This window comes from Patagioenas fasciata, chromosome 1, assembly GCF_037038585.1.
Source record: "Patagioenas fasciata isolate bPatFas1 chromosome 1, bPatFas1.hap1, whole genome shotgun sequence".
Lineage (NCBI taxonomy): Eukaryota > Metazoa > Chordata > Aves > Columbiformes > Columbidae > Patagioenas > Patagioenas fasciata.
The window spans coordinates 111684842-111703584 of NC_092520.1; the positions used below are offsets into that span (position 1 = coordinate 111684842).

At 39.7% G+C, this 18743-nt stretch overlaps 1 protein-coding gene across 2 annotated transcripts; it reads right to left on the minus strand.

Moving 5' to 3' along the window:
- Positions 1-1623: 1623 nt before the first annotated feature.
- On the minus strand, positions 1624-14564 carry TLR7 (toll like receptor 7). 2 transcript variants are annotated; one of them, XR_011740638.1, is made up of 3 exons: positions 14459-14564; positions 5633-9743; positions 1624-1661 (listed from the first exon to the last, which is right to left on the minus strand). XR_011740638.1 is itself a non-coding variant. In XM_065848795.2 (2 exons), exons 1-2 carry the CDS (start codon positions 14459-14461, stop codon positions 6603-6605), a joined length of 3144 nt encoding a protein of 1047 aa, XP_065704867.1. In that variant the 5' UTR covers positions 14462-14564; the 3' UTR covers positions 5061-6602. The 2 variants fall into 2 exon arrangements, 1 of the variants encoding a protein (XP_065704867.1); XM_065848795.2 differs by lacking the exon at positions 1624-1661 and having other exon boundaries at positions 5061-9743.
- Positions 14565-18743: the final 4179 nt, after the last annotated feature.

An 18743-nucleotide genomic window follows, 5' to 3' on the forward strand; every position in this document is an offset into this window, starting at 1 on the left:
TCAACTGACTTTAGTATGCTGTTGACAGAAAAAAAGGAAAATGCTGTTGTTTGAAGCATCCTTGTCGTGGTCCATGATATTAAAATTTAGGTTTTTTTTTTTTTTTTTCTCAAAGCTGAAGTTTTTGGGATATAAATATATACATACGTATAAACTGCTCTAGGATTGGTGTCTTTAATGAAAGGGCAGAGTCTCGGAAGGTCTTAGCTGCTGCAAGGCTGAGCTCCACCACAAATACTGCTTACAGAGGTGGTTGCTCCTCTTTCTCTGTCAGCTGCTGAGCTGTCCCCATGCTGGCAGTTACTCTGGGACCAGAGTTAGAGCCAGAGGCGGTACACATCGCCCCTCAGAGCTGATGCATACACACATGTACAGTCACATCAGTCTCAAGGAATTTCAAACCCGTAAATGTCTGTAGGCCAGAAGATTAGCTTTCCTGCCAAGCACTTTCTATAACTGGATGTCACTTCAAAGCAGGATTTCATTCATATCCAGCCATAGGAAGCTGAAGTAGAGTTTGGGAAGAAGCACTATTATTATTAGAGGAAATCTGTTGTCTTTGATTCACTCCTTAAATGCATGTGACAACTGTGACTGAGAAGTATTTTACAGACACTGTTTCTGGTCCTTAAGAATGTGTTTAGTAAGCATTGCCAACTCTTGAAATATTATTCCATTTCTTAGTTGGAAAAAGTGAGAAAATAGGATGTGCATTGTAGAGGATAAGTATCACACAACTAAAGTCATGTCATGTCATAACTTATTCTTTATGTGCATCACTTACTCTGGAACATGTTTCGCAATGCACTTCCAAGTGCAGCATGTCCCTCTCCGAGCCACCACTGAACTGAGTTGACATGCCCACCTACAACTGACTGGCAGAATCCTCACCCTTCCCCTTCTTTACAAATGCACATCAAAACCAAAAACCAACATGGTCACCCACATGAGTGGCTTCATTTTTACTCAATGCCTGTTGCTAGAGTGGGCCTTGTGTAGAATCACAGGAGATATCCAATGTGAAAAAACAGAAAATGTGGTACCAGCAATATCACAAGGCTGGAAGCTAAAGCCACTATTTGCTGCTTCCTTTTTCACCACACTGGTGACTAAGTTTCCTGGAGTTAAGTATAGGCTATACATCACTGCTCCTTCCTCTTCTTGCAGCAGCCTGAATTGCTGGTTGGATCTCAAAGATGAATAGTCCAGCTCTGGTATTTTGATGAGCTGATGCCACTGCTGCATGAAGTGTGTTTTAGGACATAATAGCTTCTGTCACAGTGACACTGCAGAACATCTGAGACAAATATGTGAGGTGAGAAATGACAATGAATTATGGAAGGGCTTTGAGATCTGTTATTCCAAAGGAACAAGGGTCAATAGAATCTTTTTTTGGAAGTTCTCACTTTTGCATCAGGAATGGGAGTTTGAGATAGATAAAGAAGAGCACAGCTTAGTGATTAAGCTTCTCCTAGATTAATACTAAAACTAAAAATAAGTCATAGTCCAAGATAATTAGGTTATTAGGTTAAGAGATTTTATTATAAACAGAATACAGCATTCAGCTATGATGTTCAAGAGCATAAGCTTGTATGAATATAATTCTTCCTTGTAGACTTGTGGATCTCAAGTGTTCTGGGTAAAGGATGAGGAAGAATCATCTGCAAACAAGAAAACAAAAAAATAAGGCAAAAACTCTATTGTTTTATGTTTCAGGAACTTTTTCTTTGTTCTTGTACACTGGGAGATGTCAGTAAAAAAAAAAAAAAACAAACAGATTTCAATTGAGTTCTTCAGTTAGCAAAAAATAGGCATAAAAATAGGGCAGGAAAAGAAGTCATTCACAAAGAAGGTCTCATTGACAGTTTCTCTCTTTGATTGAAAAGTACTACATCTGCAGGAAAACACAAGAATGGGCATGTGTGTTTTTAAGCAACACGTATTTCCAGAACCTTTCACTCTTGTGGAATCTTAATGAAATATTGAGAAAATACATGATGTCAGAGTTGCAGATATTACTATGTAGAGTATGATATAGATAAAGCCAACAGCTAAGACAGTAAGGCTGTAACTTAGCTTGTAAAATGAAATAAAATATTCAGAAAAAGCTTTAGAAACGAAAAGCAGAAACCTTCCATTTTACAAGCTTACCACTTTTCCATAATTACATAAATATGTTGCCACTCCTTCAATAATCGCACTGCTTGAAAAAGACTGAAACTTTATGTCCTTAAATGTTTCTGAATTTGCATGAGAAAAGATGGTTTTGATTTTGGGGATGTTTCTCTTAAAAAAATCCTCAGTTATCTAGGTCTGCTTTTGCTCAGAATTTTAGCATTAGCAATATGCCTCAGTGACAATAAAGGAAGGAAAATAAAATACAGAGACATATGGCCATGGTTTTAGGTTAGTGGCTATTCTGATACCACTTTGTTGGCTCAGGACTCTGTATCTTGAACAAAGATACCCTCCTACCAAAGCAAAAAAAAATACACCGCAGTTTTATAGAACTTAGTAGGTCTTCCTACTGTCTCACACTTTGTACACCCAAACTAGGAATTTCTCACCAGGTACACATTTGATTGTCAATTTTGGTGACTTTTCTAATTTTCCCACTTACGCTCGTGGAGATAATGGTGGATTAATGTGTATGTCTTTCACATTTAGACACACAATTTATCTTCCCATATTAGGAAGCCTACTTCCATATATATTCAATGAAGTTGAGCTCCTCCAGAGGCAACTGAGAGGAATTATAAACCAAATGACCTAAATGTCTTCCTCAGAGCAAGTGGAGAAATTTGTCTTGTACCTGATTTTTTTCAGGTGAACAGCCTGTCACAGACCTTATTTCTAGAGGCAGATATTTTCAGAACAAGACTGAGAAAATGAAAGGGCAGGGATTATTCAGAAGACAACAAAATGTATTCACTGTTTTGGAGAGCCTATTGCCTCAAAATGTGATCTACTACAAACCAAGGGCTCCTGATCTTCAGAGCTTTTTGAAAGATGTTATGAAATTCCTTTACAGGATATGTTTGCTACATAGCACCCCGACTTTATTGCAGAACAATGTCCTAAGCAAGCTAATGTTATGTTGAAATTAGACCTGCTCTGACTTCCAGAGGTCCCTTCTAACATAAATTATTCTCACAGGGAGACACCTGAAAGTTCCTTCTATCTCAGTTCTTAAAAACAGGAGATCAAAGATACAGAAGAGGATTTTATATTCATATAAATCTATGCTATAAATAAGGATGTTTCTTGCCAGTTTTCATTGATTATACTTCTTGTGCTACAATAACGATAGTAAACAGTGCATTTTCCTGCTGATTCCACAAGGACAGTAAAAACTTGATAAATTTGCCAGTATTCCTCATCCTTTCTCTTCTTTCTCCTTCTTCCACTCCATGTGTGGTCTTTCCACACCACATAGACTGAATACCATGTCTATCCATTGTCTGGTACAATTTCCTTACAGGAAAACAAGAACTGATGAAGAACAGCTCTGGTCATCACAGTTGGTGTTTACAGTATTTCAGATATTTTGATGTCCACAGGACATAGTCATTCAAGACCAACTTGCCACTGACTGCATGTGTAAACCTGAAGCAGCAGTCACCTCACCTAACAAAGTAGCTGCAGTGCACATACCTACATCTGAGCTGGTCACCATGGGAATCCTTCACAGATAGCAGGGAGAAATCCTGGTTTTGCATTGCAAGTACTTTGGCCCATCTTAAGCCTCTGCAATAGGATAAGTGATAGCCATAAAATGTCTCTATCATCTCACATCTGAATGCAGAATGACACATCAACCTTTAGATGTCTACATTTAGGTTAGCTGAATGCCCTTACCTCTTGCTCCTCATCGACCTCACTCCAGATCACAAGCTATACCATAGTGAAACCCTGAGGTATGGACACCTCAGGACTCTTCAGTGATTGGTAAATTCAAATACTACTACACCAACCAGGCAAGTAAGCTCCAAGATTAAAATCCTCATACAGTTAAAATAATAAATTAGTTTGAATCTGCCACATAACTCCTACCTTTTTCATGGTGCTCCATTATTAAAAAAAAAAAAAAAAAAAGAAAAAATCAGGAGAAATGAAGGGCATGCCCATTTATGGCGTTTCTTAGCTATGAACCTAAGTAATCTAAATTCAAATTCTTATTCCTGTTCAAGAAAGATCTTGATTAATGAAATACTCTTAACTACTATGTATTAAACTACCTTAAAAAAAGCCCTGAGCCCAGTTGTTCTATGACTACAGAGGTAATCTTCAGTCTACAAAACACACATGGTCCAGGACAGTAAATGGCCTCCTTCTAGCATACCGTGAAGCACTGAGAGAGAATAATGCAGCCCTGGCTCAGCTCATTAGGCTGGTATCTCCTTCTTGAAGCATGGTAACTACACAGAGATGTCACAGGACACAGAAATGTGATGAGGAATTGCCTTCTTTAGCTAAAAAAATAACTTCCTGTTTCAGTCTTCCTTGGTCCCTCCTTATTGCTCTGGCGTGCTTTTTGCAAGGGAAGAGTGCAGGTATCAGAAAAGGTTTTTATCTCATGAAACCAGCTGTGGGCTCTTCTCCCAGTGACCCAGGTGCTGGCTGAGAGTGCTGACCCTCGCAGCGGGCAGTGCCATACCAGCAGATTGCTCCTTTCCCACTGCAGACCACAGCACCATTCACTGTCGCTCTTGGATATTCAGAGAAGTGTTGGTGCAGCAACCTCATCCTCTCTGCAGCCTTGTGCTGCAGCATGCATAAGCCCCTTGCCGTACTGTCAGCTCGGACTTCTGTGTATATTCACATATGAGTTGTTACTAATGCCATAAAAATCCCTTGGATTCCTCTAAATGGAAGAGGAGGAAATGCTTTTCCCCTCAACCTTGGAAAGGCCATACGACCTTGTGGCCACTACCCTAATCAAGTAGGCTGAGAAAGAGGATCTGCTCTGGGTAGAAATGATGTAGGCAGGTAGAAGGAGATTGTGTGGGAGTAACTGAGGAGTAGAAGTTCCCATTTCAAGCATTACCTTATGAAGTAACTCATATTACAGCTCCTGTTACTGTATTTAGAGATACACATTGTTTAGGCTTACAAACAGAACCATCAGCAAGATATATTATTTAAAAAATATATTATTAAAACAAAACCATAAAACTACAGTATTCTCAAGCAGTCCCTCCTCTTTTTCCTACGTATGTTTCAGTCAGTAAAAATGCTGTGACAAATTGGGAGGAAAACCACTTTGTTATATGTAATATTATTATATGAAGCTTGATTTTCTTGTTTGTGTTTTTGTTCCTGTTTGTCTGGATACCTCCAAATAAATGAAAATGGAGCTATTTGATGAAAGGACCAGACAGACTTGTAGGAGTTGTAACACAGGACGTGGGTGGAAAAGGGGAAGCCAAGCTCCTGAAGCTGATGGCACAACACTGGTGAGGAATCCCGAGTCCTCGTGGAGGAATTAGCTCAGCCCAGGAGGCAGGTGAAAGGCAAATTGAAGAGGTTAATTGGAAATGAGCAGTAAATGCTTCTTAACTTCTACATGCCCAATCTGGCTGTCTTTTTCTCTGTTCTTTCCACCTCTTCCCCTTTCTATTTTTATTTTTACCTTTCTTTCTTTGTCTTTTCCTCTTTGTTTCACTGGATTTTCTCCATCTGCCTTGTGCAAAGGCTTCCCTCTGCTGTCCTGCTGCCCCTTCTTGCTCTCACACAGCAGCTCCGTGCACAAGGACTCCATTTATCTTGTAACTTCTTCTGACCTACAACCTGCAAACCATTCTGAAGTTGTTTCCCTTATATGTTACTATTTTAACCCATACATGTTCTTCAAAGTCTCTTCAGATTTATGAGATTTTTGACATGCCACACCCAAGCTCCTGACAGCAGTCTCACCAGAATTCCCTTTCCCTAGCCATTCAGCCTGTTGCCCACTCAAACACAAGCTGTAGGCTCAGCAGCTGTAAGCCCAAGATGAAGAGATAATCATTCTTACATTTCCCCAACTCCTAAATTCAAAGCGTGAGCTTTGCTTAGAGTATTTTCTGAGACAGCTGTGTCAGAAAATACTTTTCTTGAATTCAATAGATACAGCAAATACAGAATCCATAATTTTCTATTAAAATCACATTTACTCCAACAGTGATCTGAACAGCAGCAGCTTCAGGCATGGATCGAGTCCTCCCAGCAGTCTGTGTACAAAAGTAAGCTGGGGACGTGTCTCACCCACACTTGACCCAACCCCAGGAGATGCTGAAGGCCTCCAGTGAACTGGAAGCTGGAAGTGGTGAGTCTGTTCAAAACCAGGGACTTTCAGCGGGTAGTGCATACTCTCTTATTGTGCAGCAACCAATATCAAACAAGGTGAACGCCAGATAAACATCTGTGCTGGCAACAATTTCTGTTCAGTCTTGTCATAGCAAAACAAGCAAACTATGAGCTTTGAGACTGATTGTGCATTTTGTTTTGGAGTAGGATGTCACAACTGCATTTACCCTCCATGCTTCCACACTGTCTCCAAATGAAGTTTAGGATCTTTTTCTCACCGTGCATCCGAAGAGTATTTACAGGGAAGGGTAGAGTTAAACAGTTTCTTGGAGAAGCTTGTTGTACGCCAGGGTATTGCTCATTGCTATTGCATTTTTCAGGCACTGCCAAAAGTAGGGCTGAGATCGGGGGTTAGTTGGCCATTCCAGGACAGAATTTCTGCACAGCCTCTTCCTCAGCCGGACGTAGCGGGACTTCTGCAAAACCTTCTCCAGAAATATCAAGATAATGACATCTATTTTTTCATCTAGAAGCCGCTGGTGGGCCATGTAAAATGTTGTCTTGAAACTACCGCTTTGAATGTACTTGTTGGTCAGCACAAATATGGTCTTTTTGCTCAGCTGAATGCTCTGAGAAAGGTTGACAAAGACTGGCTGTCCTGGCAGCCAGTCCCTCTCTTCCAGGCACAAATTGAACTGTCTGGCTTTTTGATCTTCCAACCTTTCAACCAGTTCAGTCAGCACCCACTCATTCACAGCTGGATCTTCATTGTCATAGGCAATAAATGCATCATAGCAAGCCTCTGGTAAAGACAAACGCCGATAGCCTTTCAGCTTGGCAGCGCAGTAATGGTAACTATACCACACATCCCAGAAATAGAGGTGGCTTGTCACTGTGAACACCATGAAGCCAAGCACAGTTGCAGCTGATAGAGCATACAGGACCAAATACGAGGTGTCCAGCTCGCAGGTATACAGGTCCAACAAAACCAGGCTCCTTCCCTTATGTGCCCCTGGGCCAGCACAGGTCACATCTGTGGCCAGAAGAGGAATAGTCACTTGAGTCTGGTTGATCCACCAAACAAACCACACAGCATCACAATTGCACTTGAAAGGATTGCCATGCAAAAGCAGCATCCTCAGGTTGTTAATGACATTTTCAGGGAAGCTCGATTTCTTGATTATTTGGATCATGTTCGAGCTGAGGTCCAGGTATTTCAATTGAAAAGCGCTTCTGAGAAAATATTTGGTTAGCCGTTGAATACGATTGTTTCGGAGCATCAGTTCTTGCAGCACTGGAGAGCAATTGGACAGTTCTCGGGGAACAGTAGTCAGAAGGTTATTGCTGAGGTCCAGAGTTACTAGTCTCTTCAGATTCTGAAGGCTTCTCCAGCTGAAAGTCTTCAGCCGGTTATTGGTTAAGTTGAGGACCTTGAGTTCTGGAGGCATAGCTTCAAAAACACCGGTGGGCAAAAAACTGAGTGAGTTGAAGGAAATGTCCAGTTGTTCCAGGCTGGTCATATTCTTGAAGAACGAGAAGTACCTGGAATTACCATCCATCCATAAAACATCTAAACGATTTCCTCTGAATTCTAAAATCTTGAGAGACTGGCTTTCCATTCCTGTGCTAATAGAGGTAGAAATCCCATTCTCATTCATCATCAGCTTCTTCAGACGAGGCAAGTTTTTCATAAAACTAAGCACGTGAGTAACACCTTCTGCCAGAAAATAATGCTCATTATTGCTTATGTCTAGTATTTCTAAAAGTTGTAGCTCTTTGAATGCAGTTGAGTATAGCAAGTCAATCCTGTTGTTAGAAAAATCCAGATATTTCAATCCAGACAGGTAGTAGAATTCACTTCCATTTAAAGTTTGACTTATTGCATTACCTGACAAGTTGAGACATTTGAGGGATCTAAGTCCCTGGAAGTCTGAGGGATTTATAAAAAATATGTTGTTCCTGCTTAAATCCAGAGTTTCTCCATATTTCAGGCACTCTTCCTTAACTAATGATCGAGAGGAAGCAGCCTCTTTGTCTTTGGACCTGCAACTTCTCCCATACTCATCATACCTGAAATAATGCATCTCTTGTAATACTTGCCTGTTGTATTGCTCCAATGAAATTCTAGGATTAGTGCAAAACCCATTAAAGTTGCTTTCATCTGAGGAAGGAGAAATTTTATTCACTGAGAGGTCTATGAGTTTAAGAGCTTGGAATTCTTTAAACACTCTCAGGTCAGCTACTTTAATAAAATTAGTCCCGAGATCCAACACTGTTAAGTTTCTAAGACCGTGCAATGGAACTAGATTTTCCTCTCTAAGTTCTTTGAAGACATATCCCTTGAGCCGCAGAATTTCCAGGTTAGAGAGGAAGGAAAACGTCTTAGAAAGATTCAAGAATGGAGAATAGACCTTCACTTCAAAATTAAAAGACAGATCGAGCACTACAAGGCTGGGGATAAACTTCAAAAACTGAGCATCTCCAATCTCCTTCATAAGGAAATTTTGGGAGAGGTCAAGCTCCTTGAGATTCCTAATGTTTTTAAACCAAACGCTGGGTATGCTCTGAAGAGAGTTACTGTGAAGCCGCAAAATTCTTAAATTTTTCAAGGAATAAAAAGCGTTTGAGTGTATCTCAATTGTACCCTTGGGGCAAGGAGTACAAGGATATGGGGCATTATAGCAACGTGGGCAATTACCACTAAGGTCAAGAATTTCTAGGTTGTGAAGGGCACTTAAATCGTGGTCTTGAACCACTTGAATCATGTTATTGTAAATATACAATTCCTTCAAAGTAGATGACAAATTGGGTGGAATCTGAGTTAAGTTGTTAGACTTCAGGGATAGTATTGTTAATTTTTTCAGCTCCAGAAAGGCTGTTTTTTCAATTTCAAAGGAAACATTGCATGGGTTACGGTAGTAACAGTTCTGTCCCAGATACAGTACCTCTATGTTTCCTAGCTCTGACAAATTGGTTTTTTGGATAGAAAATATATGGTTTGCTTCCAGGCTCAGCAGACTTAAAGTAGCAGGGAGACCCCGGGGTATTTCCAACAGCTGGTTTGCATCCAAATACAATGACTTCAGTCTTGTCAGGGCAGCAAAACTGCCATTCTCAATCTTCGGTCTCATGATGCACACTTTGTCTTTGGGCCCCATTCTGGCAGGCACACAGTTGCATCTGAAGTCAATCTCCATGAGGTTTTCAAGATGAGCAAAGGAGGTTGGATTGATATGGGGGATATGGTTAATATTCAGGGTAAGGTTGGTAGCATTTGCAGGAATCCCTCTGGGGACTTCAGTGAGACGTCGATCAGTGCAGTCCACTGTCACAGCACCTTCAGAGGCTTTAACATCACAGGGCAAACTTCTGGGAAACCAAGATCCTGACAGAAGTATCGGAAATAAGAAGAGCAAGACCAACTGCAATGTCTTTGGCTCTTCTGCACGAAGTACCTAAAAATAAGGAAATAGGGAAGTATTAATTTACTGCAATGAAAACATCTCATAGTCCATCATATCAATCACGTACTTGCTCAGGTCAAATATACAGCTAGCCTGTGGTCCATTCTCTTACACTAGCTAAAAGTGAAAGCATGTGTGGGATTTTAAGTTTGGGGAAGGCATATTTCCTCAAATTCTTTCTTTACTGTCTTACCACTAAGTATTGTAGTATTAAGATAAATATCACTCTCTAATAATGAATCTTTAAAACAAATCTACTGAAAAAATTACAAGGGCTGTGATTAAAGGTTACATTGCTGTTAATTTTCTTTTCCTTAATGGAGAAACAAGGAGCGTTAAACTTCTAGCAGGTTGCTGTTGTATGATTGTGTAAATGAGCAAAGTTAATTATTCGATGCATATGAAAGACAGAGAAAATCTCTAGTCACTTTTGTGTGTTTAAGTGGTGTTGCAGGTCACTAACCATTTCTCCTTGGAGTATGTGGGGCTCAGTCTGTTCCCTGTGTCTGTCTTCCAGCTCAGCTGGCTGGGTACCCTGAGAACAAGCAGTCTTACTGTTAAAGACTGAAGCAAAGAAAGCATTAAGTACCTCATTCTCTTCCTTAGCTTTTTTCACTATGTTTCCCCCTGCATCCAATAAGGGATGGAGATTCTCCTTAGCTCTCCTTTTGTTGTTAATGTATCAAAAAATAAACAAATATATAAATAAAACCCACAATTTTTTGTCATCTTTTACTGCATAGCCAAATTAACTTCTAGTTGGGCTTTGGCCTTTCTAATTTTCTCCCTGCATAGCTTCACAGCATCTTTGTGGTCCTCCTGAGTTGCCTGCCCCTTCGTCCAAAGGTCGTAAACTCTCCTTTTCTTCCTGACTTTCAGCCAATGCTCTCCATTTAGCCAGGCCAACCTTTGTCCCCATGTGCTGGAAGATGAGCCACTCCTGCGCCTTTAAATTTCCTTCTTGAAGAGTATCCAGCTTTCATGGACTCCTTTGCCTTCAGAACTTCTTCGCATGAGGCTCTGCCAACCAGGCACTTAAACAGGCCAAAGTCTGTCCTTCAGAAGTCCAAAGTAGCAATTCTGCTAACCCTCCTCCTTATTTCTCCAAGAATGGAAAGCTCTCTCATTTCATGATCGCTATGCCCAAGATGACCTCCAACCATCACATCACCCAGAAGTCCTTCTCTGTTCATAAAAAACAGGTCCATTGGGGCACCTTGCCTAGCTGGCTCACTAACTAGCTGTGTCAGGAAGTTGTCTTCCATACACTCCAGGAATCTCCTAGACTGTTTCCTCTCTGCTGGATTGCATTTCCTACAGACAACTGATAAGTTAAATTCCTCAATGAGAACAAGGGTTAGCAATTGTGATACTTCTCCCAGCTGCTTATAGAGTATTTCATCTGTCTCTTCATCCTGGTTCAGTTTTTGGTAACAGACTCCAGCATAACTGCCTTGTTGACCTTTCCCTCAGTTCTTACTCATAAATACTCAACTGTTTCATCATCATCATCAAGCTCTAGGCAGTCAAAACACTCCCTACCCCAGCACCTCTTCTTCCATGCCTATCACTTTTGAAGAGTTTAGAGCCATCCATTGCAGCATTTCAGTTATACAAGTCATCCCACCATGTTTCTGTGACTGCATTATATCAGTTTTCCAACTGCACAGTGGCTTCCAACTCCTCCTCTTTGTTGCCCATGCTGTGTGCATTGGTGTAGAGGCACTTTAGTTGGGCTATTTATCCTGCCATCTTCTTTGGTGGAGAAGCCCTGACTCCTATGTGAAGTGCTATGGTGCTTTCTTCTTTTCAGCAGATCCTCAGAACAAAGGCAATGTAGTTAAATATTGCAGTTGGTAGCCATGACTATCATTCATAGTGTTTCTCAGAGAAAGCTCACCTGGACTAAGCAGGCCATGATGTGAATTCACATTTCATTATTTTCAACTCTTGTGACGTTATTTGTTGAGAATCAAAATAACCTTCATTTGGTTTTGTCCTGGTTTTGTTGGAAATAAGTTTCTCTTTTAGTGAATTTGCCTGTCAGCTAAAGCTTTCATATTAGCTGCATTTTCCTGGAAAACCAGATACATGTTTTGGTAGACATAGCAATGGAATGCAAGGTTATTGATAAGGATGGATGCACATCTCATGAGAGGGGTAATGAGAAACAGGTGACGAAGAAACTGACCAATGGAGTATAACATTCCATTCACGTGAATACTTCATATAAAATTGGGAGATCATGAGGATCTCATCCCTTTTCCTTTTGGCCGACATTAGGAGAGGACCTTACTAGTCGTCCCTGCGAACTGAGGCCTAGTGAGAGACTGAATCCAGCTCCAGTTGGCTGCAGAGTCCAATCCAGGACTTCAGGTGCCGGCTCTGCAGTTGCTGGGAATTTCAAGATTGGTTTTGTATATTTTGTATTATTTTCTCTATTCTTATTAGTAGCACTAGTAAAACATTTTTAACTTTTCCAACTCTCTTCTCTCTGTCCTTCTTTCCCTCCCAATCGCCTGTCCTTAGTGGGAAGGGGGAAGAGGGAGGGGCTGAAAGGGGAAAGTGGGGGGGAGTGGGTTAACAATACATCTGCCACGGTTTTATCGTCACTCCGCAATCAAAGCCTCAACAGGTTTACAGCAATTCAGTTTGGAAGTTCACCCAGACAGAGGCCACGGGGTAAGACAGTTCACCAGTGTCTTCAGTACTGTCTAACCAATCAGTTTTAGAGGATGATCAACTTTTTGATTTCCTGATGTAAACAAGCACTTGGATGAAAATTATGAATAAGAATAATCTGAGTAAATGGGAAGCCAGTTTGAAGGAGATATAATGCATTCATTTCCTCCCACCATCCTAGCTTTCTTTTTAGAACTCTTCTTCCTCCACTAATATGGGCAGGGATCTGGAAGGGCTTTACCACTGATATTAATTACATTGAAAACTGAAAGTCTTCCTTTGAATGAAAAGGGACATTGCAGGAGAAAAAATTGAGTATGTCCTTGTAGTTATTTTACCTTCCTTTTTTTCCAAGGGACACACTATAGGCATGGAAAAGACTTAATTAGACTAACAAAAAAACAAAGAGACCCTAACCATAACCTAATGTCCCATGGTGCCCCAGCTCCTGCCTGCCTTGAAATCTTGCCTTACCAGACCAACGTACCCCAGGGACCAGGGTCATTTAGCAAAGGCAAGTGCCCATAGAGTTTGGCAGGGACCACAAAGACTCTCTGCATGACAAGATGTGTCACTCCATCACATGGACACCATTTACTTTTATCTATCGACAAATGCTACAGTAGAACGTGAGGTGCTGAGCCCCACCAGCCATGGACTCAATATCTGCAGCCACTGAGGGAAACACTGACAACTACCATGGAACAGACTTCAGCAGCCCATCTTCCTCTAAAAGAAGGAAGGAAAACCACTTCCCCTAACTGGGAGTTAAACCACAGATTTGATGCTCTTGAGGAAAAGTTAGTTACAACCAACATTTAAACATTTGTTAAAACAAATTAAAACCTCCTGTCCAAATGCTAGAGTAGGACCTGATCAAGGTGAGACTGCAGTCTAGATTGCTACAAACTCTCTACATGAACTCATGCTTGGCCACTGCACTCAGGCACCTAATTTTAGGCACTCACCTAAGCTGCTCAGTTAATTGCCTTCAACCTGTGCTGCACTAACAATAAATAGAGAGTGGCAGAGAGAAAGGAAAGAGAAGTGCCTCTGCAGGCGCTATGCAGCTCTGGAGATGGAGGGACCTCTGCCTGACCACACACCAAACAGAGACCAGCACTGCAGGGTTCGGTGCCTAAAACTAGATGCAATTACTCTGGGCTTTAATAATCTTCACAAACATATTTCTAGGTTCCTAAGAAGTCAAAAAATGCCACTTGAGACATTTGCAATGTTCAGATTTTGAACCCTCATGTATTGCAGTATTTTTAGGAACTGAACCAGCCTAGCTCCTGCCATCTTTGTGCTTCATTTCTTTGTATATCCTTCTCTTTCCTGACACCTTTTTAATGCATTAGCCATTTTAACTGTAGACTGTTACATTCTGGTGCTCTAACTATTTTCATGTGTAAAACCTTGTATATGTTATAGTAGCAGCACAAATTAAAAACATTGTTTTATTTAGAGGAAACAAGCAACACTCACTTGTGCAACATCTTGGCAATGAGAAGTTAGTTTAAAATTACAGCTAGAGGTATGCACATGAGCTGTCCTTTTCTCTGGACTCTATGCTTGACTTTATAAAAGTTCAAAAGCACTAATTTGCTGGTATTTAGTAGGATGTGCACAAACCCATAATGATTTAGGTCATTCTTCAAATATTCACCGAGAATACAGCTAGGTGTTTCTGAAGGAAGTTCGTCTGTAGATGTTCAATATGTACTTAAAGAGATGAAACAGGCAAAGCCTAGCAAAAAAAAAAATCACCTCAGAAGTTGCAGCAATTAGAAAAGATATTAGTATACCAGTTCTGTAGCTCAGTAGTACAAATAAGTCCTAGCCAGTTAGTATTAGCACACGTAAATGCTTTACTTTCCTGTCTTTACATATTGCATCTTCTAACCACAATAATCAACTGGAATATTTAGAGAGCAGAAAAGGTGGTTATGTTCTTGAAAGTCTTCCATGATAGTTCAGTGAAGGTGGTCTAAGAGCAAATTTGAAATGAAAGTTTAACCTACCATTTTCTGTGTGCTTCCAGATCTGACAGATTTGTTGCTGGCGGAGACTGTAAATCAGAGCAGAAGAAAACAACATAAAAGAGGTCCCCCACTGGTTCAACTCAGGTGCAGAGGAGAGTATAACAACATAACTCACTTGAGACAACAGCAGTAATCACTATTCTACCACTACTCTTCAGCTGGACTGTGTCTTAAGAAATAATTGAATGTGAAACAACTGCTGCAACCTACTTCCTCAAACATTTGTTCTTAAAATTAAAACAATACCGCACTTAGTCCTCCACCCCCTACAAAAATAACTGACTACTCTTATTTTTTTTCCTTCTAAGCAAACTCTCACATTACTCATACATCCACGTGCTGTTGTGACAAAAGATCTTTTTTCCTTTTCATCTGAAATGCTGCAGTTTTCTCTGTTCTTTGTTACTTTTCATTTCAAACTGTGTGTTTTACGTACCTACAGTGTCATACCTAAAGATCTGTAGTAAGACCTACTCCAAAAGGATGAACATCCAAGCCATGGGGAACCCCAGAGGAGGACAATTGCAAAATACTAGGCAACAGAGAATGCAATCAGTCAGATAGGAGACAAATGCATTACAAATATGTGACATTCACTTCAGACAAATAAAAGTTGCAGAAGCTCAAGTTCCTTCTGTTTCACCCTCCCCCCTTTTTTTTTAGCATAAGCTCAGCAAACAGACACAGAAATCTTAATTGACATTAACAATATTTTAGATTTGAAAGTTTAGTAATTTTTATTGTTACTTGGGGTTCATTTCTGCTGCAAATACTTTCAAGAACTAGGACAAACCTCTTCAGCTGAATACTTTGTGGAAGAAACGTAAATGGAGTGAATGTGACTTCTTCAGGACTTCAGGGAATAGAGCCAAAATAAAACAGAAAAAAAAAAAAAAAAGCAATATACAAAAAGGTAAAATCTGTGTGGGACAGTGTAGAAGAGACCAAGTTCAAGATGACATAGATAGACTTAAGCTGCAGACAATCCAGAATTTCATGGAACATGATGTCTGTTTGAGAGTTTCTTATTCTAGAAGTTTCTATGCTTAGCAGGGCAGACTATTTGAATGGTTATGATATTGGGGGAGGTGGCAGGTAATATCTTATTTCCCCATATCTTTGTCTTTACATTTTAAATAGCAGTTAAAAATTTCTGACTCTCGTGGATCTGAGGAACTCATTTCAACAGACTGTAATCTGAAGAATGAACAGTGAAAGAACTTGCAATCATACATGAATATTCACTGTTTTTAATAGCTGAGTCATATAGACATAAACCAAACCAAGAAGGTGTACAGCATCATTACCATTTCAATAAAGGCATAGAAAATAGCTCATTAATTCACTATAAGTTCAGGACTATCTAACTTTCTCACCTTTTTGCCTGATTCCTGAAAGTACTGTAACAAAATACAATTCCTCTGCTATTTACGGATAACTGGATTGTTTTTTTCACACAAGATGCACTGAGGTTTCCATTGGGGATTATTATAACTGATGGAGATATGTCACTAAAATCCTGTTGCATTCAGCAAGGCCATTCAACACATTTCTGGTAGGAGGAAAAACCTTCATTGCAAACATCTTACACTAGCTATTCCACTCTGAATATTTCACAGCTTGATTGTCACCAGAAGAGAAAGTTAGTTTCAATTCATTTATAATTATTCACCTTATTCTAAAGCAAATGCACTTAATTAATTGTGAAATAGAGAATGACTTGGCATGAGCTGGATTGTTGAAGTTGATTTCTTCAAGCACCTAACCATATTTCAGGTCTATGACACTGGAACACTGCTAAAACATGAGATACTTAATTCCCATTCACTTCGGTTGAAAGCAGGTTTTCTGAAGCACAGTGTCCAGTCACTGAATCATGTAATGTTTGACAGGAGCTCAGCGTGCTTGCAGATCTTCTTTGCAGTCTACACCTACAAACTTCAGAAATTTTAATAGACGTACTGATGCTTTGCTTTTTCATTTGGTCTAGGCTGGTTTTATTTTTTTTTCATATCAGGAACTCACTGTCACTCAGCCAAGAGCACAAGAGTTTCAATTCTGCACAGAGTGAAACTGCAGCTTTAGCTGAACACTAACAGAAATGCAGAGTGATTTTTTGCCTTTTTCTTTTTTTCCTTTTAACCTAAGAAATGTGGGAAGCAAATTACAGCAATATTTCCCTTCAAAAAATGAGCGATAAATGCAAGGGAGCTCAGCAGTCCAGAACTTCAGAACTATGATTTGATTTTCAGAGTCAGGGAGAGTCACTCATTTACTGATTTTAAAAGTTCAGGTTTCCCTCAGATGTTGTGCCTCTTCTGAAAGACAGTAGAACTGAAAGCAGAAAAGTATTTCCTACTGCATCACGTGCCAGAGAAAGATCCACTGGTAACAACACGTGTTTTGCCACCTCTGTGTGCAAAGAATATAGTTTTAAACAGAGAAGAAGTCTTAGTCCATCATTAAGGGTTTGCTTTGCAGTTGGACTGAAATGGGACTGGTGAACACCACATTTTCCTTTTTTTTTCATTTTTCTTTTCTATATCAAAACTTGGAGCAAGTTGCTGTAGTTTATTAATTAAAATCAGGATTCTACTGTGTTTGTGTTAAAGCTGCGTAGTTTACCTAAAGTCTTGAAGTCTGGTAGTAATACTTTTTTTCTAATATATTAACTCTCATGCTGCTGACTGTGATACAATCCCACATATTCGTGGTTAATACAATGTTCAGTGTAATATTACATAATTTACCCAGGAAATTATCCAAGAGATAAGTTAATTTGCTCAATTTTTGAAATACATAAGTTGACTCTTCAAACTGATATAGACAGATGTATGAAAAGAGGCAGAAATAGACAAGGAGAGTAAAACTGAGGAAATTACAACAAAATCACTTGCAGAGTAGTTTATGAATCTGTTCACAGCTCCTGCAGCCTTCCTTGCAATCACTTTCCAGCTCCAGCAATAGCCTTTCATACATACCACAGCCAGAAACCTCGGTGGTCACATGCTTGAACAGGAGCTCTGTGTGGCTGCATTGATTCTACCAGGTGCCAGAAGCTCAGGAAAAGCAGGGAACACTGGTTTTTGCCAGGGGAGAATCATGCTGCTCTCATCCGCTGCCAAGCGTTCACCCTGTTTCCTGTTCTTGAAAGTGAGTTACCTTCAAGGGAGGCTGCAGGGATGCAGAAATACCTGAAATAAGATGCAATTAGTTTCCAGGCTCCCCAGGGTCAGCAATGTGACTACACCTCTCCCACTCCCCCCTTCCTAAGGGGTCAATAAATAGGATAGTCAGAGAGAGCACACTTACAAAGATGTGTACCAGCTGGAGCATGATTTATGAGCAAGGTTTGCATGAGAATCAATGCCCACAGTCTTCCCTATTCGACCTGTGCATGGTATGGCCTCCAAAAAAGAGCATCAAAAGAAAAAAACCACACAAGCAACCTCTTGGCATAAGTAATTTTCAAGATTTATTTACAACACTTGCACACAGTAGAGGAAAATTATTTGGCATTTTGTTTGTAACAAAGATCTCATCTATAAAACAACTGAATTGATACTGTGCATTAAAAGTACTGTATACCTTTTGTGTAGTAATAAGGTCTAAGCTTTGTTATAATTATATGGCCACTGACTTGCAGTTAGCAACTTAACTACAAAGTAATATTTTCAAGAAAATACTTTAAATAAACATTTAAAAATTACTTTACCAAGTAGAACAATAATGTAAATTAATTTCCATTTGGTTATAAAGTATTTTTGAGGATTCATCTGTAATGTGGAATTCCTCTGAGAACTAGTGGTTAAACTGAATTCTTATATATCTTATATACTCCATTTTCTGTACTCACCACGGAAAGCAGTACAGCTGAAATAGTTTTACTTATTTTCCTACAGGTAAACAAAATCCACAGAAGAAATAGAAAATTACTGGAAAAAATATATATAGACAAAAAATTCATTTTCAGAGAAACCAAAAGAACAGTCTGCTTGAAGACTGTCTTATATAGAATGGGAAAATGCATTTTATAGTATAACATCATTATAAATATATACCAGAATAAGCAACGTAGGATGAAATAATGGTATTTTTAAATGCAGAAGTATCTCTCAAGCATGGCAAATGCTTTTGTAATTAACAACTGCAATTTCAGGTAGGAAAACAAGTTCTCATGATCTAGGTGCAAGAACACTATCTTAATACACATAAAGTCTTCTAGCAGGAAGACTGAAAACACTCCATAGAATGATTCAAAGAC